This window comes from Planococcus citri, chromosome 3 (genome assembly GCF_950023065.1).
Source record: "Planococcus citri chromosome 3, ihPlaCitr1.1, whole genome shotgun sequence".
In the NCBI taxonomy this organism is placed as follows: Eukaryota; Metazoa; Arthropoda; class Insecta; order Hemiptera; family Pseudococcidae; genus Planococcus; species Planococcus citri.
This window is the reverse complement of record NC_088679.1, coordinates 60,522,530-60,546,128: the sequence shown is the minus strand read 5'-3', so window position 1 is coordinate 60,546,128 and position 23,599 is coordinate 60,522,530. Positions and strand designations below refer to the sequence as shown.

Genomic DNA, 23,599 nt, shown 5'->3' with positions numbered 1-23,599 from the left:
CCTACCTAAATGTAGCTCACTGCTTGCTTACTAAGCCAAAAAGTAAAGGTACTTATTTGTAAATACAAAAATAAATTGTTGAATTCATGAAAAAGGAACATACACCGAATTAAACTTTAAATACTTACATATGATAGAACTACTACTTAAATCAAAAAAATATGCATATGTACTCAATTGAACGAACTGGGCTTTTATTTTTTTACTTTTTGTCTCCGCAAAGATTAATTTCCGAGTGAAAATGTCAAATGTGTATCTTCATATTTGATATTTGAATCTAAATATTATTTTGAATGGATCATTGCCTTTCTGTAGTTACTTCTTTGATTGCGTCGTGACATTCGCGACTCCGTGGATAAAAGATGGAACGTTTTATTAAAAAAAAAAAAAAAAAAAAAAAAAACTAGGAGAAAAAAAAGAAAAACAATTATTTGTTTTATTTGGTGTTTTTCCAACATACTCGTAAATTGACAAAATCACTGAAAATGACCAAAAACTGCTCAAATTTGAAATTTCAACGAATATACTCGAAAAAAGAAAAAAAAACATTACACCCGCAGTGAAAATTGCGAAAAAGTGTTGGAATTTCTAGTAAAATTGTAGAAAAAAATTTGTGTATTATAATCATAAATGCATCAAAACGATGTAAAAACAAATACGTACCTAACTAAAAATTAGCCTACAAAAAAAAAACATAAAATTCCAGTAACATTTTCCTAGAATGTCCAACAACTGCTGAAATTATAATTGTAGTTGCCTAAAATGCATGAAAATGCGTTAAAAATTTAAGTATCCAAGTACCCTACCTAAGTATTTAAATTGAGAAAAAAAATAAATTAAAAAACATTGGAATGGCTGAAAATATTACCAAACAGCTTCCAAACAGTGATGAAATTTTAATGAAAAAAGTTTCACATGATTTTTGGAAGTTTATCCTCGTTTTGTAGTTCGTTCAGTCTGATGAGGTTTCATTGTATTATCCTAAATTGTGTATTTTTTCAAAATGATGCTTTGAAATTGGAACTATTGAGAAAAGAACGTAGCTAAAATAAGTTGAACTTTGATTTAGGTCGGTGATTTACAGTTGAAATGAAATATGCAGATCTGTGCATTATATTTTACCTATACGGCTATACCTATACCTATAATTTTACTACATAAAATGAATACCTTACCTATATATGCCCAATTGCCCAAACTTGAAAATTTTACACATTTTCTTGATCTTCAAACAATTTTAGATTATGTGCTCAAAAAGTTCGGCATGTTCTTTCTCAAAAAGTGAGTAATTTGTCGTATCATACTCTTTCAATAAATATCTCCTTTTTCAGAAAAAAACCTTCACTGGACCTTCGCTGGACCTTCGAATGAGGTCTTGTAGGGAGCAGGAGTCCCTCAAATTTGGAAAAAATCATAAAAATAAAAAATCGATGCCTTGGCAAATGTTTTGATTTTTTTTTTCATTTCTCAGCAGAATCTTTCTAAATAACTGCATTTTTAGAAGAAGCCTTCCCCCCCCCATGATGGTTGGTTTGGTACCTGTATGTAAAGCCCCTCAAAAGTTTTAAAAAAATGACAAAATTGTCATCTGTATAAAGTTTTTGAAAATCAAAATATTTAATTTCTACCTAAGTAGAGCCTTTTTAAATAACTACAGTTTTAAAAATAAACCTTTGCTTGCTCCCTCAAAGTCAAAATGAAGAAAAGAACATTAGAGGGTGAGATGAAAGCAAAACAACTGAAATAAATAAATAAATATTAAGAGTGTGAAATGGGCAACACTAATCGATAAAAAATTACAGAAAATATCCAATTCCAGAAACAGCTTGCCAGTTGAAGAATTTGGTATGTTGTTCGAGTACAATGAACCAGATGACAGAAATAATTCGACTGTTTATTGGGTTGTTGGGTAAGGATAAAAATACCTATCTATTGAAATCATATTTGGTAATTTTCCTGAAAAGTAAGCTTTATTCAATTGGTTTTTTCTTGTTTTTTCAGACGTGCATTTAATAAAGATCATCTAGGCGAAATCTACATCTGTTATGAAGACAAGACTCCTCAAAATTTGGTGGAAATTGCATTTAGATTGGCAATGGCTACGTAATTTTGATCATTCCTTGATCCTTGTACTTGTACATCTTCCTACCTATCTTCGTGTTGAATTTTATTATTTCAATTCATTTTATTGTGTTAGAATTTTGTACAAATCTTGTAATATTTATGATGAACGATGAATGAATTTTCGATGTATTCTGTCTATTTTTGTTTTTAATATTGAGATTATTTAAAGAAATGTTTTCTTAATGTTAGCGGACGATGTTTGTAAGCTAAAGTGGATCTAGGATGCTACATATCGAGATGGTCCTTGACCTTTAATCTAATGCACGTGCAGATGTATGTCTATGCAAGTGCTATCTTGTCATGTTTCATGTCAGTGTCATGTGGTTGAAAGATAGATGTCCATGATATCCAAAAATTCCTCCTAAAGCTTAAAATTTGACTCTACCTCTCGAAAACTCAAGCCTGAATTTTGAAATCGAGACTCGAGAGTTCGAGTATAGGGCAAAACGCGAATTTCAGGTTGCATACTTGAACCCTTGGTTTTGTAGGCTAAACCTTACAAGTCTAGCTGTAAACAATGCCGTTTACTTCTACATTTCAGCTCGTCAAGTCACTTTTCTCGAGGAAGGCCTTTGCGGATTTCAAAAAATGTAGTACCGTTGGAAAGAGGACAAAATCCTCTACAATTTAGAGCCATAAAATAATGGGGTCCTCGAGATGGTTTAAAAGTTCTGTCGCCTCAAAGTTCAAAGTGTACAGAAAATATGTTGAATTGGCTACATTTTTCAGCTCGTTAAGTCAATTTTCTCAAGGAAGACCTTTGAGGATTTCAAAAAATTTATTACCGTTGGAAAGGGGACAAATTTCTCTACAATTTAGAGCCATAAAATAATGGGGTCCTCGAGATGGTTTCAAAGCTCTGTCGCCTCAAAGTTCAAAGTGTACAGAAAAATATGTTGAATTGGCTTCATTTTTTGGCTCGTTAAGTCAATTTTCTCAAGGAAGACCTTTGAGGATTTCAAAAAATTTATTACCGTTGGAAAGGGGACAAATTTCTCTACAATTTAGAGCCATAAAATAATGGGGTCCTCGAGATGGTTTCAAAGCTCTGTCGCCTCAAAGTTCAAAGTGTACGAAAAATATGTTGAATTGGCTTCATTTTTCGGCTCGTTAAGTCAATTTTCTCAAGGAAGACCTTTGAGGATTTCAAAAAATTTATTACCGTTGGAAAGGGGACAAATTTCTCTACAATTTAGAGCCATAAAATAATGGGGTCCTCGAGATGGTTTCAAAGCTCTGTCGCCTCAAAGTTCAAAGTGTACAGAAAAATATGTTGAATTGGCTTCATTTTTCGGCTCGTTAAGTCAATTTTCTCAAGGAAGACCTTTGAGGATTTCAAAAAATTTATTACCGTTGGAAAGGGGACAAATTTCTCTACAATTTAGAGCCATAATATAATGGGATCCTCGAGATGGTTTGAAAGTTTTGGCATATCAAAATGCAAAGTGGACAAACAATCAGTACAATCACTAGCATGTAGCCTACAATATGTAAGGGGAATCAAGAGATACCACCATTTATACACCTTGTGACGTCAGGGCGTTTTGCCCTATTGAGATAGAGCATTTACAAAATTGCTGCATACCCTAGCGCCTGAACCGCGAGAGGACAACTTCGCCGACGTTACTATAGATGCGTATGAGTTTTCATGTAAAAAATACAATTTTTTCGATTGTACTCGAGTTCGGGTGAATTTTTACGTAGTCTCAAATTAAAGACAATAAAATTCTGTATCGATTGATGTTAAATTTTCATCATTTCGCGCAAAAATAACGATTACTTCGATTTTACTGAGGTTTGAATACTACGTACGTCATCTTCAAACTAAAAATACTCGAAATTTTCAATGAGCACATATGTGTTTTGAATGATTAAAATATTCAGAATTTCATCCCCTTTAAAATGAGTTTTTCCCGAAAGCTCTACCTTTTACCATTCAAAAGTTTTCGAAGCTTTAAGTTGCAAAAACCAGCTGCGGGCAGTAATTATTGAACTTTCTACTGAAATTAATCGAAATTTTCAGTGAACACACAGGTATTTTAATACAGCGAAATGTTTGTAATTTCATCTTCTTTAAAATGGGGGTTTCCAAAAGCTCTGCCATTTACCGTTCATAAGTTCTCGAAGCTTGAAGTCGCAAAAACAAGGCGAAAACCAGCTGTGAGAAGGAAGGTATTGAACTTTGAACTGAAATTAATCGAAATTTTCAGCAAACACATAGATATTTTAATGCAGCAAAATGTTTGTAATTTTATCCTTTTTAAAATGGATTTGTATCCAAAGCTCTATCTTTTCCATTCAAAAGCTCTTGAAGATCAAAGTTGCCGAAAGTGGTCAAATTCAAAATTGTATCATCAATATCAGCAGGGATCGCGGAGCGGAGCGGAGGTGGAGGCCCGGAGGCCCCCGGAGGGTACCCTTTTTTTGCCTTGCTCCTGGAGCAGGAGCCGGAGCAAGAGGTACTTGAAATTTTTTTACTGGAGCCGGAGGTGGAGGCGGAGGCACTTACAAAAAAAAAACCAGAGCCGGAGCTGGAGCCGGAGGTATTTTTTTTCAAATAGCCGGAGGCGAAGGCTCAAAACCCCCCTCCTTGACCTCCGGAGGCGGAGCTGGAGGGCAGGAGCCCCCCGGAGGGTACCCTTTTTTGGGCCTTGCTCCGGGAGCCGGAGCTGGAGCAAGAGGTACTTGAAATTTTTCAAGTGGAGCCGGAGGTGGAGGTGGAGGTACTCATGAAAAATCTCTGGAGCTGGAGCCGGAGCCGGAGGTATTTTTTTAAAAATTTTGGGAGCTGGAGCTGGAGGTGGAGGCACTAGACCCCCCCCCCTCCGCGATCCCTGAATATCAGTTTGCTTTGGTATTGATCATGTGATAACTTTGGCAACTTTGATCTTCAAGAACTTTTGAGCAGTAAAAGGGAGAGTTTTTGGGAAACCTCCTTTTTATAAAGAAGATGAAATTACAAACATTTCGCTGTATTAAAATACCTATGTGTTCACTGAAAATTTCGATTAATTTCAGTTCAAAGTTCAATAATTATACTGCCCGCAACTGGTTTTTGCAACTTAAAGCTTCGAAAACTTTTGAACGGCAAAAGGTAGAGCTTTCGGAAAAAACTCATTTTAAAGAGGATGGAATTCTGAATATTTTAACCCTGCATAGACCACTGGTGCCAAAAACGGCACTACAATGTTATTTTCATTTAAAAAACCACCTCGTGCCAAAAACGGCACTAAATGTATTTTGTAATTTTTGTAATACATTTAGTGCCGTTTTTGGCACGAGGTGGTTTTTTACATAAAAATAACATTGTAGTGCCGTTTTTGGCACGCGGTGGTTTTTTTTTGGTGGTCTATGCAAGGTTAATCATTCAAAACAGGAAAACACACATGTGCTCATTGAAAATTTCGAGTATTTTTAGTTTGAAGATGACGTACTTAGTATTCAAAAATCAGTAAAATCGAAGTATTCATAAAATCGTTATTTTTACGCGAAATGATGAAAATTTAACATCAATCGATACAGAATTTTATTGTCTTTAATTTGAGACTACGTTAAAATTCACCCGAACTCGAGTACAATCGAAAAAATTGTATTTTTTACATGAAAAGTCATACGCATCTATAGTAACGTCGGCGAAGTTGTCCTCTCGCGGTTCAGGCGCTAGGGTAAACTATCCCGCACACGGTGGATTTTTTCATTTCAAAACTACGAAGGCACTAAAATCTGATGGGCAAACACGTAATTACGACGTAAATACGTAATAAAACACGAAATTCCCCACAATAAATTTTACAAAATATTCCTCCGGCCCCCCTTGGCCCTTCGAACACGTCAGATTGACTTTAGATTGTTTGCATTTCACGTTATCACAAGGTGAGCTTCTTTATCTTTCATTCAAGTTTTCTTCGGGGAATTGGTGGGTTCGTCTGGTTATAGTTTAATTATGTGATTAGTCGTGATTCGGGAGGTAGAAGTGAAATCATCGCGCGAATACGAAACAATATTATAAATGTGCCATTATTGTACGGAATCCATTTCTTAAAATTCAACTTTCGCTGACCGAAAATGGCCACTGATAAAAGCAGTAGAAAAGAGCCGGGGATTTTAGTCAAAGGCTATCTCATTTTGTACAATGCCGCTCAAGTTTTGGGGTAAGTATCTCTGTAACACAGATTTAAATGTCTGTTATTGTAAAATAATTACTTATGATTATTTGATCGGTGGTATTAAGTACAGCGTTGGTTGTTGTGAGACCAATCGAGTCTTCTGACATGTTCTTCATCGTGATAAGGTATCTTCATTCATCAGTTTCGCTGTTTGTTCGAACAGCGTGACTTCCAAAGTCTGAATTTTACCACAAACTTATTCTGATAGATACGAGTAGTAGGCTATGCTATTTTTGCGAAGAATAAACGTCTCCTTCAAATTTTTCATCGTATATAGAATCATCGTATATTAGCTATACGATTTCTCAAGTTAACGTCAACGTCTGACCACACATCTTTTCTTCGCACGAAAATCATAACCATTCGTAAATTCGATTTCCTTCTTCATTCATTCGTTCATTCGGCTTATGAAGTTCTCATGTACCTAGTACCTATCAAGGGGATGAACCAGTGGGTCATTTTGATCTGGCATCTGGCACAGAATGATCGATATAACACCTTACTTTGACCTTTGCTTAATTAAGTATGCAAGTGTATTTATAATTCTGTTCGATTGAACCACTCGATAAAGAATCGTTCACGCATTGTGTTATTTTTCGACACAATTTTCACACTTCACATTGAACTTCTGGTTGTTCTAATTGCAGGTACCTACCCACAACGTACGTAATAGGTTATAAAAATGTCCACTCAACATTTTACCTATTCGTACAAATACCTACTTACTTTTTATCGTAGAAAAATGTCTACATATTTTAACATGTCGAATTTATGTCTAAAAAATTTACATATGTAAATACTGACAAATGAACGTCACCGTAATTTAATTACTCGCAAGTGTGTACTAATGAGTCTTTACGTCGATGTTTGTTCCAGTTGGAGTTATTTGCTATACCAAATCGTAACTTTCTATTTGTCTGGAGAATACGAAAATAAAAAATTATGGGATCACGTCAAAACGACTGTTATAATTTTTCAGAATGCTGCATTGTTGGAAGTAAGTATATACCGGCTTTTAGTAGAATTTTCGTCTCGAGATCCAGATTATATACGTACGACGAGTATTAATAATTGGTGAAAAAACGAGTACGAAAAATTTATACCTACCTACTTTAATCAGTTAATGAGAAAAGTGTAAGGTAATTATATTCAAGGTCTTAGCGAGCGTACATAAAGGTCAATATTTTCGTATAAACTGAGTAAAAGTGTATGTACTTGTATCAAGTTGATAGTCGGATTAAATTTTGAAATATCCTACAAGTACATTCGAGCGAATAAAACCATGAGAATGAAATAAAACACGTCAAAAAGACGTACCGACACGTGCATTTTGGAGCTCACTGGAAAAAAACCAATATATTCTAGCGTTGGTTTTTTCCAACTGATGTCATCGAAATAACATCTCTATCGTATAGAATTACTCGATTTAACCATTCGATTGTAAATAATGTTGTGTTTTTTTTTCTCGTAGATTTTCCACACGATCTTCGGATTCGTAAGGTCTGGTGTTTTCCTGACCGCAATGCAAGTATACTCGAGAGTACTCGTCGTTCTCGGAGTACTGATCGCCATTCCGGCATCTCAAAACTCAATCGGCGTTCCTTTAGCTTTAGTTTGCTGGTCCATTACTGAAATCATAAGATACTCTTTTTACGCTCTCGGTATTCTCAACGCTGTGCCTTACTTTTTGCTATGGTGCAGGTAAATCCATCAAGGTTTCATTATAACGAACGTGTACTCGCATACGATTTATTACACCGAGGAAATGTCATGTATCGTATATGTTTCAGATACACTTTTTTCATCGTTTTGTACCCATTTGGTGTAAGCGGTGAATTACTGTGCATGTACGCCGCTCAAGCGTACGTCGCCGAACATAAAAATTTCACCATCGAATTACCAAATGCGATGAATTTCACTTTCAGTTATCAGTATTTCTTACTCTTCAACATGATCGGTTACATTCCAGGTACTTGAAATAATTCTACGAATATGCGATGTACTTACTAGTTCAATTCGACCAATATTTATACTTACGTTGGCTTTTTTTTTCCTTCGCAGGTTTCCCTCAACTTTACTTGCACATGTTTACGCAACGTAAGAAAATTATTGGTGGTTCCTCTGGTGCTGACAGGGCAAAAAAGTCCAGCTGAACTTGTAGTTTCTAACTGGCGTTTACTCTTTTATTTTTTTTTTCTGTTGTATTTTTCTTGTTGTTATGTGAAGATAATTACTTGATTTACTCCTTATATTTTAGTATTTAATTTATAATTTTCAAGCTGGTGATCTTTTAGGTATGGTTATAAATTCAAGTCGTACAGATGATCAATTGTTTAAATTTTTATAATGTTTTACAAAAATGTTTAGAATAAAAAAACATGTACAATTTTTATTCTCATATATTCGTATTATTAATGTTCGTACGTAAAACTACACATTTATAGATAGTACATAAAAGTAATGGTATAATGAGGTATACGATTTCGTAGTATAAAATTTATAGTCTTATATCGATACATATTATGTAAAAATTGACCATATCTATCTATAGGTAAACATGAAATAAGACTGCGACTCGGTTAAATAATCTCACTTTTACGTAGGTACCCAGTAAAAAGAGAAATTAGGAACAGGTTTTCGCATGTACACGCGCTCCATCCGTATAATATCTTGTTTTGGAAAGAGAAGAGTGGATGGTAATACGTTTGATGTAACGTAAGTAGGGGGAGTGTACATGTTAAAAATAACAGTACTTTTTTTATTATATGTATTTTAAATCGACACGTGGGATAAAAAATCAAGCAGAATACTCGAAAAAAAAAATTTAAAAACATTACTTGAGATTTAATCTCGTAGCGATGAGTTTAAAATTCAATGATCTAAAATGTACCTACGTCAATTATGAATATGATCGTTCGAGTTTGGAAAAGAATAGTCGAAATGTGGACAGTGGTTCCCAAAAATTCCATAAACAAGTACAGTCAGCTGTATTGTAATTCAACTTGAGCTAATTTTCTGTCATAGACTGTCGGTTTCAAGCCACCCCGAGAGTCCAGTTTTTTTTTGAAAAAAAATGATAGTAAAAAGTGATAATTTTTGAGCATTTTTGCGCTCCACTTGATTTGCTCCCCCCTCCCCAATTTACTCGTTGTTGCCATTAGTAAAAAAAAATCATTTTTTGAGAACAAAATTTCGGAGTAGTTTGCCAAATTTTGTAAAAAAAAAAAAAAACAGTGATTTGGCGGAATAATTTATTTTAAAATTATTCACGAACATGTTTTTTTTCAAATAATAACTCGAGGCTCTTGAGTTTATTTTCCATTTTTTTTTTTTTTTTTTTGTACATACGAGTACGAAAGCTCTATATGAGAGCAATGCAATGATAAAATCAAACCGTTTTGCAATGGGACATTTTAAAAGTATCCAAGATCGAAAAAGGAACCTATACTTTGCAGGAGCAGAACATATTCTTCGATTTTTGGCCAACATCGCTTCATTGGGTATTTTTGAGCAACAAATATTCGGAAAATTGCACCAAAAATGATCGAAAATACGATTGGGCAGCTACAACTCTGGTAATTGTCTGTTCTAGTCGCAAGTCGAGTTTCCTGGGGATTGCATGGGCACAATTTCGAATCTGAGCATCGGAAAGGGAATTTTTTGGGCTCAAAATTTTCAACAAAAAAAAATTCCCAGAAAAGGTTGAAAAATGTGATTGGGCAGCTGCAACTTTGGAATCGTCTGAAACTCGAATTGTGAGGAGAAAAGACGAATCCCAAAGTTGTAGCAGCCCAATCACATTTTCTGACCATTACTTGAAAGTTTTGGGCCCAAAAAATCGACTTATGAGTGTAAAAGAAGATTCCAAGAGTTATAGCTGTCTATGCCCAATCAAATGTTTTGATTTTTTTGGCAATTTTGAGCATATTTTTTTGGAAATTTTGAGCCCAAAAATACTTTTTTGAAAGCTTGAACTCGAAATTGCTCCCAAAACTCAGGAAACTCAACTTGTGACTAGAAAAAACGTTGTCCAGAGTTGTAACAGTCCAACTGCATTTTCGACCATTTTTGGGCAATTTTTTTTTTGTTCAAAATTTTGGGTTTAAAAAAGTACTTTTCGGATGCGCAGACTGGAAATCGTACTAAATCCTCAAGAAGTTTGACTCATGACTAGAAAAGACGATAACCAAAGTTGTAGCTGCCCAATCATTTTTATCGACTATTTTTGGGCAATTTTTTGAAAATTTTGGCACAAAAAAAAATACCTTTATAAGCCCCATAACTTTTTGACGTTTGATGTGTCCTGGAAATCACTGTTTTACAGTTTTAAGCGCGTGTTTTCATTTATTTTCATACACGGATTTGCCAGAAATGAAAATTTTGAGTCCTTTGAATCGCTGAGGGACTTGTAGTTTTGCGATTGAGTAACTATTAATTTTGTGGCGGACAATCCTAAGAATCATGGTTATTACAAAAAAATCGGATCAAATTGGTCACTGCACACTCGTGAGATTCCCTTGTAAGTTGAAACATTTCATCACAACTGCAAAGATAAATTTTCTGATTAATTCAACTCTTCTCTTTAATCACATGGAATATAAATTTATTGATAATTTTTTGGAAACCTAATTCACCGGTAATATAGATTAAAAAGATGAGTTAAAATAACACAAAAATATGTAAAACAAAAACAACTGTGGGCTTAAAACAATATTTTCCACTTGGGAACGCTCAAGTCTTCAAGTAATTATACTTTGAGTTTGAGGAACATGAAGAAACAAAAAATAACAAGATTTTCTCGAAGATACACAAACATAATAAAAAGATTTTAAAAAATGGACGTTTTCGCTATCAGCAATACATTAAAAATTAAATGCGGATTGTCTCACTGAAAAGTAAGCACAATATAAATGACTTGAAAATACAGCTCAGTTCTCATACCATCTTGGAACTAGATTTTTTCGAGGCGTACATCTGAGCAGCTTCTTTTTCTAGTTCGGCCAATTGTTTGCGTAATTGAATGGCCTTCGTTTTCAACTCTTTGTTGTCTTTGACAATGGTATCGATTTTATTCCAAATGGATTTTTCTTTGGTCAGATCTACAGCCCATCTTAGAAATAAATCTCGCCATAACGTCTACAGAAAAAAAAAACGAACATCGGGTATAATTTTACCTCGAATTAAAGTCATTACAAAGATCTCAATGATGGTTTACCAAGCTCATGGGTGCTACAGATGGCCATACTATCTTATTACTCGGTACATATATAGGATTCAATAATTTTTCTAAAACATCGAAACGATTCACGTAGGACCATAGGCTGACTGTTTTCCGAGGTAATTCTAACATTTCTCTATCAGCTTCGCAGTTACCGAGGAAAGTTCCTAGAAAATAATCTCAGATAAGTATAAATTCGAGTACATAAAACGTGTCTGATTGAATATCTAGGTAATGAAAACGTTACCATATTCTGAAGAAACGGAATGTTCAAATAATAGAATCAGGAGAGAAGGCGAGAATTCAAAACTACAAATGAATTGATTTTGAATTTGCCACACGCAGTCTAAAAATAATAAAAACGTGGCACCGTGAGATTTCGTTCGACCTGTGCTATTTGTAGAGAAGCAACCTCTGGTATGTCGAAGCTGGAACGGATGGCCGGCTTGTAACCATTCTCTTTCAATTAACGCCTGAAAACTATACGAGAGAAGAAATTTAAAATAGAAATCGATAATTAATAATCGTAAACGAATGGTGAAAACATGAAACTGACCCTCTCATCGTTCGACAATCTGGATTAAGGATAACTTGAGCAATTGATGTTACAAGTAACGTACTGTCAGTTCCTTCAGATCCGTGTACCAATACGGATGATCCCTCCTGGAATTTTACTCCAATATTAAAGAGAAAAAATACAATAATGTGGGATATTTTTGATTCGAATCGTACCTGATCTAAACATTGAGCAGTGAGACAGGCACAATTCAACGCATCTCTGATATGTGTTAACCAATTGGAAGACTCGAGACGAGAGGACCACCTGTCCATTGAACTAGATTTATCGTTGCAGGCTACAAAAGTACGTACATTAATTACTTAGTTCTGAATATATGTCCTAGAATTACTCCAGAAACTAGCATTACCATCGACTAATTTGGATAAACTATCCAACAATGCTTGATGCCTTTCAACAGGTTTTTGTATTCTTCTCCATTGAGGATAATGAACTTCAACTTCGTAGCCAAATCCTCGATTCTAAATAAAATTAATTACCCCAGGTTATTTTCTCATCCGAATACATTTTCTGGGAGTTTATTATTTTACCTTGGCTACTTGAGCAATATTTTGACTCCTGGTATCGATTATATAACCTCGTTTCCCAATACCTAAAACAGCATTCAACAGTCTTTCATCTTCTTTGCATCTTTTATTCGAAGGACCGACTAGAGGTTGACTACTACGCATCAAAACGCTCTGTAAAATAAATAATTTTTCATCTCGTAATAAAATTCATCAAAACGTACGATTAACCATCAACTATCGTCTTATCAGTCAACTTACGCCCCCATTATGACGATAACTGAGCACAGGAAAACGACCACCTTCGCGAAACTTGGCCGACATAACGATAGTCTCATCATCTACGTTTTTTGGAACGACTAAAACGCACGGATATGTTGGACAAATCTAATCAAAAACAACTCCATTAATTGAATTGCAAAAACAATCAACGAAACGAATAAAAACACTCACATCGAAATGTTGGTTTATATGGGTAATTCTCCACTCTTCACCTAATGTAAGTTTTGTAAACTCTGCTTCTGGTCTGTAAGCAGTCCAGCCATCTTCGATAATTGAATTCGTAGGTCGATAGTAGAATGGATACATGAGTAGGATATTATCTAAAACATGTACATATGTAATAGAGAATAATTCCCAAGTGAATTTTCAAACAGGAAAATAGACGAATACTTACTGACTGAAATGATAGATTCGATGGTAGTGGCGGCATTATTCAAATCATCGGTTTGTCCAATATCTAATTTCACTAGACGGAAATCTTTACATTTTACTATCAAACTACCGCCATTCAAGTTGTTCGGTTTACGTTCAACGACATCTATATTCTGATGCATTAGCTGCAAAAATATTCCAATTTATAAGACATGTATGGAATAAAGACTACATAGAGAGATGATTAATTACCAAGAGCTCATCGATGCCTTTCTTACGAGATGATAAAATTAGATGGTGTCCAGTGATACACATCGTTCCATCTACAGGTTGTTTATAAGGACATGCGTGCATAATCACTCTATCCACCTGGGATACTAGAATCAAATCTACAAAATCCATTGTGTTTTTGCGAATCTGAAAAATAATCCTTCGTAAGTAAAAACCTATAGTAAGTATCATAATAACAGAGATGAAAAATTCATATACATACTTTTTAAAAAAGTAACAATACGTCGAAAGTTGATTTAAATCGATAAAATATTTGACTGAAAAGCATAGAAGGGTAATGCACCATATGAAACTCGAGATAGGCTAAATAAAACGTCCACCTATGGGAGATACCGGTGGAATATGAACATCCGACAGCTTACATTTTAGAAATAACAATAACCAATTACCAAAGTATATTTTTCATATCATTTAAAACAATTAAATTCAAGAGACACCGAAATTCATCTCATTTTTTTAATCCGATCAATTTATTCTCTTCTATTGTTCTGTTGTTTACTGTTGTCCGCTTGTTTACGTTTTTCAAAATTTTGATTAGATAAAAAATTTTGATAAATTCAGATTTTTGCCAGGTTTGAACAGAAAAAATAAATTAGTTCGATAATTCAACAGTAGAAGCGCTAAGGAAAATTCAGAAATTCGCGTTTCTGATTGGTTAATGAAATTTCAGAATCTTGGCAACGTTGTCACATCAAATGACCTGGCAACCTTGCCATGTGGGGGTTCCTCTAATCTTTCATAACATAACCCAACAGTTTCAAAGTTCGTGTGATGTATGTAAATCTTCTTTTTCATGAGAAATATAGTGAAAACACAAACGAGTATTTGATATATGCGATATTTGTTATAATCATCTTTCGTTTAAAAACCTAATCGAGTGAAATATGGCTGCCAAACGTCGCGCACTGACTCAGTTGGATCATCGTACCTTCGATATAGACGAACCAGATGACCCAGAAGAACCAGAAGAAGTCAGTAGATTAGCTACCGATGATGTCCTGAGAACGAGGGTGATCAGAACAGCCAAACGGCGAGGCGTCGCACCGTCAAATGAAGAAGGTAAAACGAGTAGCACGAAACCATTGTTCTCTGGTTTCAGTGGTTTTTCCTCGGCAGATTCCAACAACGGTCCGAAAACATTTTCGTTCTTATCAAGCTCTAAAAGCTCGGATTCGAATCAAGCAGGTGACAGTAAGCCTTCATCGTTTTCCTTCTTATCTAAAAGTACCAACTCGGATACTGTCAAAAGTACTGCCAACGAGCCTACTTCATTTCTCTCGAAACCTGAGCTGCCCAACGGCAATGCCTGTAAAAAGAGTTTTCTCACATCGGAGATTACCTCGAAGACCACTACCAGCACTTCGGATGAAAATAAATTATCGTTTTTCGCACCCGATAAAACCAACAACGAATCCAACGATAAGCCTTCCATCAAAAACACCTCCAGTACTGGCAGTAGTGATAACAGTACGGAAGACTTATTTCTACGTAAATTGAAATCGTTGAATTTATTATGCGCCGAGTGGATTCTGGAACATCTCAACGAAAATCCGCATTGTATCCTGACTCCAGTTTTTGACGATTACAAGAAACATTTAAATCAGTTGAGAGAAGAACGTAAAGCGAAGACCGCGTCTTCTTTGTCTACTTTTAAAAGAGCCAAAGTCGAGACGAAGGTAGAAGCCGAAGTAACTCCTCCACCAGCTGCTCCGTTCAAAGCGCCAGATTTCAAGGAAAGTTTATCCAAAGTAAATTTCGGTACTTCCTTCTTCAGTAAACCTTTACCGCAATCTCAATCCGACTTGCAATTCGTTATCGGTAATACCGAAACAAAACCTTACGATTTCAAAAAAAGTACAAAATCAGAACCCGATAAACAAGTTTTTAAACCTACTTGTGCAACTTCAGCATTCGTTTTCGGATCTAACGCATCGTCTTCGGATTCTAAAACGGATAAAACTGGAGAATCCGACGAGCCTAAAGCAGCTCCTGCTTTCAGTTTTACTGCTAAAAATCCGTTCTTCAATGCTAGCGCAATTTCTACCGCTATTCCTACCACTACTGAGAGTAGTAAACCGGCTGAAAATAACGAAGACAACGAAGATCAGCCTCCGGTTCTCGAAGACGCATCAATCACCGAAGAAGGTTCCGTGTTTGACAAAAAATGCAAAGTTTTTATCAGAAAGGATGGCAAATTCGTTGATCACGGCGTAGGCTTTGCATTCTTAAAAGAGGTCGGAGATGAGAAGAAATGTCAACTCATCGTTCGCGCTAACAACAAGCTAGCCAATATTATCATCAACGTACTTATCTCGAGTAATATACCAATACAGAAACAAGGCGAAAATCACGTGATGATTGTTTGCTGCCCAACTCCAGATGCTAAACCATCCGCTGTTCTGATTAAAGTCAAAACTTCCGAAGATGCTGATCAACTTCTAGAATTAATGAATAAACTTAAAAAGTAAATTTTCCCTCGACTCGCGAAATTTTGTGATATTTTAATTATATTGAAGAGTAACGATTGAATTTTAAGGCAATTTTTTTTAAAAAATTTTAACAAAACGACTTTCCTATGTGATTTTTTATCTTATTTATTTATTCATTATATTGTAAAAGTCCCTTTGAAACTTTCTTAACTTGAAGTTATATTCTTGTTCGATTTTTTTTTCTTTATAAATTACGATTTATTTGATGTGGTTGAAAAATGTTGATTTCTCGATTACTCTTCATAGAAATAATTATATCCAAGGAAATTCAAATTTTCTTTTTCAAAAATGAAATCGGATTATTTAATTTTCGTTATAAATGATTCCTATTTTTACTTTGGTTACCATTCTAACGTGAAAAATTTATTGATGATTTTGAAAATTTTCTCAATTTATATTAAAGCTTGAATTTTAATTTGATTTTTTTGTAAGTACTTTTCATTAGATTTTTTTTTGTTTTGTCGAAGAATTTATTATTTTGTGACGATTTTTTGTTTCATTATTTTGTTGTTTACTTGTAAACGCGTTTTAAAATATTTTAATTTTACGTCGAAAATTATTAATTATTTTCTTTATTGTTCGAGACAGATTTTTATTTTATATTCCGAATTGTTAATTCTTCTGTAATCGTAAGCCTGAATTATATCATAAGTAAAGTTTTTTATTTTAATTTTTGATTTATATCATCAGTCTGATTATTGTTTGCTTTTTTTTCTCGTGAAAATTATGTCATTATTACAATTTTTATTTCAATAAAAATGTTCGAAATTACTTCAAATATTGATATCAAATTATTTCACTTCGGTTCTGAATACTCTGACAATTTCAGATTCTGATTCTGCTGATTTGGGAAACTGATCAAACATTGATTCATTCGATGTGAAAGAATTCGTTTTTAGAATAGAAATGTCAAAAAAACGTAACAATTCAGATTTCTGAAAAACTCAACAAAACTTGAAAATGTTTAAAATGAAAAACGTTGTCAACTAAATTTAAAAAATTGTATAATATACAAAAAATTATAAGCTTAAAACAATAATAAAAGAAGTTCTTAGAGCAAAGAATTCTAAAATACAGGAATAAGATGAACACCATCATCATGCTTATACTGAGGAAAAGGCAAAAAATACAATTAAAACTCATATAAAAATTTCAGTAGTAACGCTAGTAATTAGCGGGCAACTTATCTCACTATTTTCAGCCACAACTGGCAAAACTTGATTAGTCACACGAGTAATCAAAGGCAATAATAAATCATTCTTTAACTCTTTCCAACTCTCTTTCAAGGCATTTTCAGCTGCTTCGACGGGTTTACTGCTTTTCAAATGCGAAGGTATCTTCAACGTGAGAACATATACAGCTTCTCTAATCACCGGATTGTATTCATCGACCAAGAAATGAAATCCTTGAGCTAACTTCGCAGGAATATGTTGTACATCGGTGACAACCATAATTTTATGTTTTTCGATCGTGTTGGCAATCTTATCGATTAATTCGCCGGGGTCGTTGATTTGCGAATCGGTCAGCAACGAACCGTTCAGGAAACTCCAGCCGTTTTTCTCCAGCATAAAACTAGAAATGAGAAGTTTCAAAATAAATTATCATTATTTTTCATAACTAAACTAGTACGAAAATGATCCCATTTATGAATTTTAGCTACTAAAAATTACCTATTTGCTGCGGTCGTAATAACTTCCACAATACAAGAAGATGGATGCATTGAATTTTCATCGTAAGTTAACAAGTATACAGCTGGGTTTTTTGGATCATTTGATAACCCTTTCAAACCACTCGAAATTTGAAACCATATATCTTCTTTCTGAGATGGAAATTTATTACGCTTCTCCATCAGATGAGGTTGTAATTTGGTAACTATATCTTTCCATTCCGCTTTAGAGGTAACAGGGGCCGTTTCTCGATTGTACATACGATATGAAATCGTAGCCAAGATTGGAGCCAAAAACATGATAAAAAGGAACAGCACAGATACGCCATTCGCTGTTGAAAAGAGTAACAGAATCGTAAAATTAAACGATTATAGACTGATTGTGAGACGATTGGTACCATAATTTAATTACTTTCTTGAGTATCTTCAGATTGAGGTTTCCGAATCGGTGAATGAGTAGCAGAACTTGGAGTTCGTTGATGTGTCGTTGGACTAGACCGGTGTGCTTTATAGAGAGAAAAAAACACATTTAATATTGTTCGCTTTTCACAGTGCATCAACAAAGGGCAAATAATATGATGTAAATATATGAAAATTACTTATGAATTCTTCACCAGCTTCTTCGTCGGAATTTTCATCTTGAGTTGAAATACTTTCGATTGCATCAGGCAACTCTGGATACTGAAAAATCAAAGACAGAATACAACACACCGGCATAACACATCATGACATCACTCTAAGAGTAAATTAAACACGATTTCATTTATATTTCTAATAAGTTTGAAGTTTTACCTCGTTCAAGGCACATCGAGCAGACATGTTAGGTTACAATTCTCTTACAACAATGTTAACAAGATGAATATTTAAACTAACTGACATTCTACTGCTAACACACCATTTTATCAAAAATTATTCCGGCGGACTCACACTTTTGAATCACATTCCCAAACAGAACGAAACGAGTTATCAACTGTACTGTGATTATTTCTTCAAAGCGGCGAATCTTATCACTGAATTTACATATTTTTGAGGAAAAAAGAAAAACAACAGCTCTTTTCAAGTACTCACCAGTCTTTTATAATTCTCATCTTTCTTTTCCATCGCAGGTAAAATTGATATCAAATTGCAGAAAATAGCAGCAATTTATAATGGAAAGATTCATGGGCTGAAGTAAATCTCCAGCTGGATAATTCTTCCGGTTTCCAGTGACTGCAAAATGCAAATTAATTATAAAATAACTGTTGTTTTTCCACAATTTGAAAATTCTAAATTCAAAACTCAAAAGTTATCAAAATTTTTCTTATCAGATTTCAAAATGTAAAGTTCAACTTTCAAACACATTTTCTCAAAAAGTCGAAGCATTTTTCTCAAGGCGACAGCTTTCATACTTGTTTCCCTTCTTTCCCCTTGCCCACATCTGCCCAAATCTCTCTTGTTTTCTTTCTCTTTTGTGTGTTATGTTTAATTTAGATATCAATCAATTTTTACATTTATGCGTATTTTAAAATTCGTGACCATTGTTTGGCGAAACGTTTGTTAAACTTTGAAGAATCACGTTTCCAAAGACACCGTGGGTAAAACTGAGTTGATAAATTGTGAAAAGAAGCAGTCGCTTGCAATATGGGAGCTTTGTTAGCTGTTTGTTCTGCTACTCAGGTGAGTCATATTAATATTCTTGTAAACCTGTAGCTTTCCTTTGTACTTTAAATTCAAACACTCAGAATATTCAAGATGTATCCTAACTGCATTGAATTAATCCCATCTTACGTCTGTTGAACTTACAGCTAGCCACATGCTGTGGAAGTGCAGCTTGCTCATTGTGCTGTGCAGCTTGTCCATCATGTCGCAATTCCACTTCAACGCGTATTATGTACGCCGTAATGTTGCTAGTGAACACCATCGTAGCTTGCATAATGCTGGCTCCTGGACTACAATCATTTCTACAATCTGTACGTATAATTATTAAACAAACTTGGATCGATTGAGGTTCTGGCCTAGACCTATAACTCATCAAAATTCTGTTTCGTTTCAGGTACCGTTTTGCTCTGATAAAAATTCCAAAAATTTGATACTCCCATCGATAGATTGTTCGATTGCTGTCGGTTATGTGGCTGTTTATAGGCTTTGTTTCGCTTTATGTATGTTCTTCTTGTTAATGGCTTTGATTATGATAGGCGTAAGGACATCGAAAGATGGAAGAGCTCCTATTCAAAATGGGTAAGCATTGATGTCGGAAATTTTCAAATTTAAACGAAATCTTCACGAACTAAACTAATACTGTTCGCAGATTCTGGGGAATCAAATACCTAATTGTGATTGCTGGCGTGTTCGGTGCGTTTTTCATCCCCGAAGGCTCTTTCGGAACAGTATGGATGTATTTTGGAATGATCGGAGCATTCTTGTTCATTTTCGTTCAGTTGATATTGATCGTGGATTTCGCTCATTCGTGGGCTGAAAATTGGGTCTCGAAATACGAGCAAACTGAATCCAAGAAGTGGTATGCTGCTCTATTGATCGCCATGTTCGTACTTTACGCGTTATCAATCTCCGGATATATTTTCCTGTTCTATAGATACACTAAAGTATGACTCATTTATTCGATTACGTGTGTATTTAGATAAATTTGTATTTCATATGCATTCTCTCATTACAGTCGAACTATTGCGGATTAAATAAATTCTTCATCACGAGTAATATTATACTGAGCGTTATCGCCAGCGGAGTTTCAATCTTACCGAATGTTCAAGAAGCTCAACCGAAATCTGGTCTTTTACAATCATCAATCGTGTCCTTATACGTGACCTATTTAACTTGGTCCGCTCTAGCAAACAGTCCAGGTAAAGTAAACTCGAATATAATTGATTACAGTATTCGAGTATTTTGACTAATGAAATTTTCCGTTCTGCAGTGGCTAAATGCAATCCTGGTACGTTCGGTACTTCCTCCAGCTACATTGACGATGCCACCACCAAAGTTCATTTTGATTCGGAAAATATTATCGGATTAGCCGTTTGGATGGCTTGCGTGTTATATTCGTCTTTAAGAACTGCCTCAAGCTCTTCGAAAATCGTAGGCAGTGATAAAATGCTCGTTCACGATACCGCTACAGGTAACGTTTAAAACTGGATTTTTTACAGTCGTGCTTTCTTCGCTTGTTTACTTATAGGGTTATTTATATTTAGAATCTGAAACAAACGAAGATGGCGGTGAAGCTGGCAACCAAGGTCATAAAGTTTGGGATAACGAAGAAGACGAAGTCGCTTATTCTTGGTCCTTTTTCCACGTCATGTTTGCCTTTGCTACCTTATACGTTATGATGACGTTGACCAATTGGTATTCGTAAGTATCGTATTTTGTATTTCGTATCGAAAATAAATTACGTATTGATCTAATCGATTCGTCGTGTATTTCAGACCGAATTCATCTATTCAAGAAATGAACTCTAGCACTGCGTCAATGTGGGTGAAACAAATATCAAGTTGGCTGTGCTTAAGCTTGTACACATGGACATTGATTGCCCCGTTGCTATTGACCGATCGAGAATTTTAAGCGATGTGATCCCAAATGCATTAATTTCTTTCGCCCTCTTATTATATAATGTACCATTTTTCCATTATTTTTCCATGTACCGTTGCTACTTTAATTATTGTCCATGGTACGATGCTATTGATTCTATTAAGAAATGTAGAAGAAGGTTGTACTCGATTGAAATGGAACCAAGGCAAGTGTATTTTTCACGGTTATATTTCTACTTTTCTATTAACAATTCGAACTTGGTAGATGTTCTATTCTGTACCGTTTCTAGAATTATTCTAAGATGATCATTCTTTTTAAATTAATCAATATTTGTACGATGTATTGCTCAGTAATGAAGTTGATAAAATAGCTGATTAGTGTTGAAACGAGTGACCGCGTAATGTACGTACCAAAGTTTAACGAATCAAAAAATGTATGTGGTTATATTCAACAAGATTTCAATTTCTTGTTGTTATATATTTTCTATTATTTGTGATGCTGCTTTAGTGTTTATTGTCCCTATGTATGAAGTTGCAGCAGAAACATTTCGATGTAAAATACGTGATTTCTTACTTTTCGGCGTGTAATTTTTAAAAAAACGACTTGAAATAGAATCATTTTTTTATATTTGTCTGTGTTACGCAACAAAATCATTTTTAAGCGCTTTCGTCCTTCTGTAAATTATTAATTATTACACGTGTGTTATAATATCGTTCCACGTATTTGCTGTAAATGTTCGTAATTCACCGCTGCATTTTTTTTTTGTTTTTTTGAAGAAATTTTCCTTTACCGTTTTTTGATGTAAAAACTAGTCATTACATGTGATGGGAAAGTTATAATTTCTTTCGTGTTTCACAACTTATTGCTTACCTACGCATGACATGCACATTCACTTTTTTCTAGTAATTAGAAATATTAGACTGTTCTGGTATACGTTTCTTCCTACTTATAGATTCGTTTGTATTGTATTTGTACATAGTTAATAAAATTCAAAAACGTGTCACGAAGTAGGTACAGTTTGATGGTAACAGCTGAACAATTAAAGTGTAATTTGTGTATTAGATTTTAAAAGATACCTTTTTGAAGTACCTACGTTAGTCCAATTCGTTACAAATATGACAGTACTTTTTTATTATTATTATTACTATTATGTCTACTATATTTGCACATCGACTTTTATTAACCTAGACCGCTAATCATACGCGAAAAAAAACAATTGGTTATGTCGCCAACTCTGTGTAATAAACAAACGCAACTGCGCATGAGTCAACAACTGATGATGTGAGTGTGTGTATATGTGTGTATATTGCTGTTAGTAGTAGTTGAGTTGAGTTTACGGTAAGGGTAAACGGGGTAAACTCAACTCAACTACTAACAGCAATATACACACATATACACACACACTCACATCATCAGTTGTTGACTCATGCGCAGTTGCGTTTGTTTATTACACAGAGTTGGCGACATAACCAATTGTTTTTTTTCGCGTTTGATTAGCGGTCTAGGTTAATAAAAGTCGATGTATTTGCACTACGTTATGCGAAGTTTTGATTTTGAATGATTTTATTCACTTTACGATTAAGTGTTTATTGAATTGATCTTCTCTTTTTTTTTGTTCTAAGTTTTTACTTTATGTCGCGATTGAATCGAAATATATATATTATGTTGGAAAACGCGATGTTTTTATTTTAAAATGGAGAATCAACGGTGTGTTCTGATTTGTGTTTGAGATAAAACTTGTCTCACATAATTTGGCAACAATACTCGCGGATCTCCTTGAAAAAATGGAAGGGTATTACGTTCGATCACCCGATGATAACCGAAAAAATATTATTGATGAATTGAGAATAATAATGAATATTATTTCAATGTAAATTAATGTAGAAAACTGTGTTTATTGTACAAAAATTGTACAGGTACCTGAAAATGAAATATCACTCCTGATAAATACTTACCGACGTCATGTAGTTAAACATTACTAAATGTACATAATATGTAGTTAGGTAATCCATTTAATCATCATTCGTAAAACATACAATATTTTAATCATAAAATTCATCGAAGTACATAAACGTGTTCGTGCATTGTTTTCAAAACTAGCAATAAATTTCTTTCCAAGCCACATTCAACTTAACGAATCACTTGTGGAAACTTTAGAGAGGAAAAGAACCCAAGTTGAATTACAGAAACAAAATAGGTAGAGTATTTTGTTCAAAAAGGACAAGACTATAAAGTATGTATTACCTATTTGGTATTCTGTATGGTGGTGATTTATTCATTGCGAGTGTATCGCAGAAATAAACTGCCTGATGGTAACGAAATTCTTTCAGTGGGAAAAGATTTCATGCTACAAAAGAGGGTTTTTTAGGAATGAATTATGCATACAATATTA

General features: G+C 34.4%; 5 protein-coding genes across 6 annotated transcripts; 3 read left to right on the top strand and 2 right to left on the bottom strand.

Moving 5' to 3' along the window:
* The first annotated feature begins 5,992 nt into the window (after window positions 1–5,992).
* LOC135841641 (very-long-chain (3R)-3-hydroxyacyl-CoA dehydratase hpo-8-like) lies at window positions 5,993–8,690 on the top strand. Its single transcript, XM_065358708.1, has 5 exons — window positions 5,993–6,275; window positions 7,167–7,287; window positions 7,762–7,991; window positions 8,081–8,259; window positions 8,352–8,690. The coding sequence occupies exons 1-5, from the start codon at window positions 6,190–6,192 to the stop codon at window positions 8,441–8,443; spliced, it is 708 nt and encodes a 235-aa protein (XP_065214780.1). The 5' UTR covers window positions 5,993–6,189; the 3' UTR covers window positions 8,444–8,690.
* Window positions 8,691–10,871: 2,181 nt separating this feature from the next.
* On the bottom strand, window positions 10,872–14,046 carry LOC135841637 (myotubularin-related protein 9). Its single transcript, XM_065358703.1, has 12 exons — window positions 13,739–14,046; window positions 13,498–13,662; window positions 13,268–13,430; window positions 13,045–13,193; window positions 12,853–12,978; window positions 12,616–12,765; window positions 12,435–12,546; window positions 12,241–12,362; window positions 12,065–12,171; window positions 11,756–11,988; window positions 11,506–11,675; window positions 10,872–11,426 (listed from the first exon to the last, which is right to left on the bottom strand). The coding sequence occupies exons 2-12, from the start codon at window positions 13,645–13,647 to the stop codon at window positions 11,226–11,228; spliced, it is 1,683 nt and encodes a 560-aa protein (XP_065214775.1). The 5' UTR covers window positions 13,648–13,662; window positions 13,739–14,046; the 3' UTR covers window positions 10,872–11,225.
* A 214-nt stretch (window positions 14,047–14,260) lies between these two features.
* Nup50 (nuclear pore complex protein Nup50) lies at window positions 14,261–16,803 on the top strand. The gene has a single exon (XM_065358704.1). The coding sequence runs from the start codon at window positions 14,421–14,423 to the stop codon at window positions 16,002–16,004; it is 1,584 nt and encodes a 527-aa protein (XP_065214776.1). The 5' UTR covers window positions 14,261–14,420; the 3' UTR covers window positions 16,005–16,803.
* Window positions 16,804–17,012: 209 nt separating this feature from the next.
* LOC135841640 (uncharacterized) lies at window positions 17,013–18,994 on the bottom strand. 2 transcript variants are annotated; one of them, XM_065358706.1, is made up of 5 exons: window positions 18,760–18,994; window positions 18,291–18,372; window positions 18,104–18,196; window positions 17,696–18,023; window positions 17,013–17,597 (listed from the first exon to the last, which is right to left on the bottom strand). In XM_065358706.1, the coding sequence occupies exons 1-5, from the start codon at window positions 18,790–18,792 to the stop codon at window positions 17,165–17,167; spliced, it is 969 nt and encodes a 322-aa protein (XP_065214778.1). In that variant the 5' UTR covers window positions 18,793–18,994; the 3' UTR covers window positions 17,013–17,164. The 2 variants fall into 2 exon arrangements, with proteins under 2 accessions (XP_065214778.1, XP_065214779.1); XM_065358707.1 differs by lacking the exon at window positions 18,760–18,994 and adding an exon at window positions 18,484–18,733.
* A 122-nt stretch (window positions 18,995–19,116) lies between these two features.
* Window positions 19,117–22,880, top strand: TMS1 (serine incorporator TMS1). The gene is made up of 8 exons (XM_065358705.1): window positions 19,117–19,347; window positions 19,476–19,640; window positions 19,724–19,908; window positions 19,979–20,273; window positions 20,345–20,528; window positions 20,600–20,800; window positions 20,874–21,030; window positions 21,105–22,880. Exons 1-8 carry the CDS (start codon window positions 19,312–19,314, stop codon window positions 21,238–21,240), a joined length of 1,359 nt encoding a protein of 452 aa, XP_065214777.1. The 5' UTR covers window positions 19,117–19,311; the 3' UTR covers window positions 21,241–22,880.
* The last annotated feature ends 719 nt before the right edge of the window (window positions 22,881–23,599 follow it).

Excerpts from the sequence above, each read along its gene's own strand:
- LOC135841641 (XM_065358708.1), top strand. The coding sequence starts at position 6,190 with ATGGCCACTGATAAAAGCAGTAGAAAAGAGCCGGGGATTTTAGTCAAA. Across the intron at positions 7,992-8,080 it reads TACTTTTTGCTATGGTGCAG|ATACACTTTTTTCATCGTTT; the intron begins GTAAATCCATCA and ends TATATGTTTCAG. Across the intron at positions 8,260-8,351 it reads CATGATCGGTTACATTCCAG|GTTTCCCTCAACTTTACTTG; the intron begins GTACTTGAAATA and ends TTTCCTTCGCAG.
- TMS1 (XM_065358705.1), top strand. The coding sequence starts at position 19,312 with ATGGGAGCTTTGTTAGCTGTTTGTTCTGCTACTCAG. Across the intron at positions 19,348-19,475 it reads CTGTTTGTTCTGCTACTCAG|CTAGCCACATGCTGTGGAAG; the intron begins GTGAGTCATATT and ends TTGAACTTACAG. Across the intron at positions 21,031-21,104 it reads ACGTTGACCAATTGGTATTC|ACCGAATTCATCTATTCAAG; the intron begins GTAAGTATCGTA and ends CGTGTATTTCAG.
- Nup50 (XM_065358704.1), top strand. The coding sequence starts at position 14,421 with ATGGCTGCCAAACGTCGCGCACTGACTCAGTTGGATCATCGTACCTTC.
- LOC135841637 (XM_065358703.1), bottom strand. The coding sequence starts at position 13,647 with ATGGATTTTGTAGATTTGATTCTAGTATCCCAGGTGGATAGAGTGATT. Across the intron at positions 13,194-13,267 it reads CGAATCTATCATTTCAGTCA|ATAATATCCTACTCATGTAT; the intron begins GTAAGTATTCGT and ends TACATGTTTTAG. Across the intron at positions 12,979-13,044 it reads ATATAAACCAACATTTCGAT|ATTTGTCCAACATATCCGTG; the intron begins GTGAGTGTTTTT and ends GTTTTTGATTAG.
- LOC135841640 (XM_065358706.1), bottom strand. The coding sequence starts at position 18,792 with ATGGAAAAGAAAGATGAGAATTATAAAAGACTG. Across the intron at positions 18,373-18,759 it reads ATGAGAATTATAAAAGACTG|TATCCAGAGTTGCCTGATGC; the intron begins GTGAGTACTTGA and ends TTGATTTTTCAG. Across the intron at positions 18,024-18,103 it reads ATCTGAAGATACTCAAGAAA|CGAATGGCGTATCTGTGCTG; the intron begins GTAATTAAATTA and ends TCTTTTCAACAG.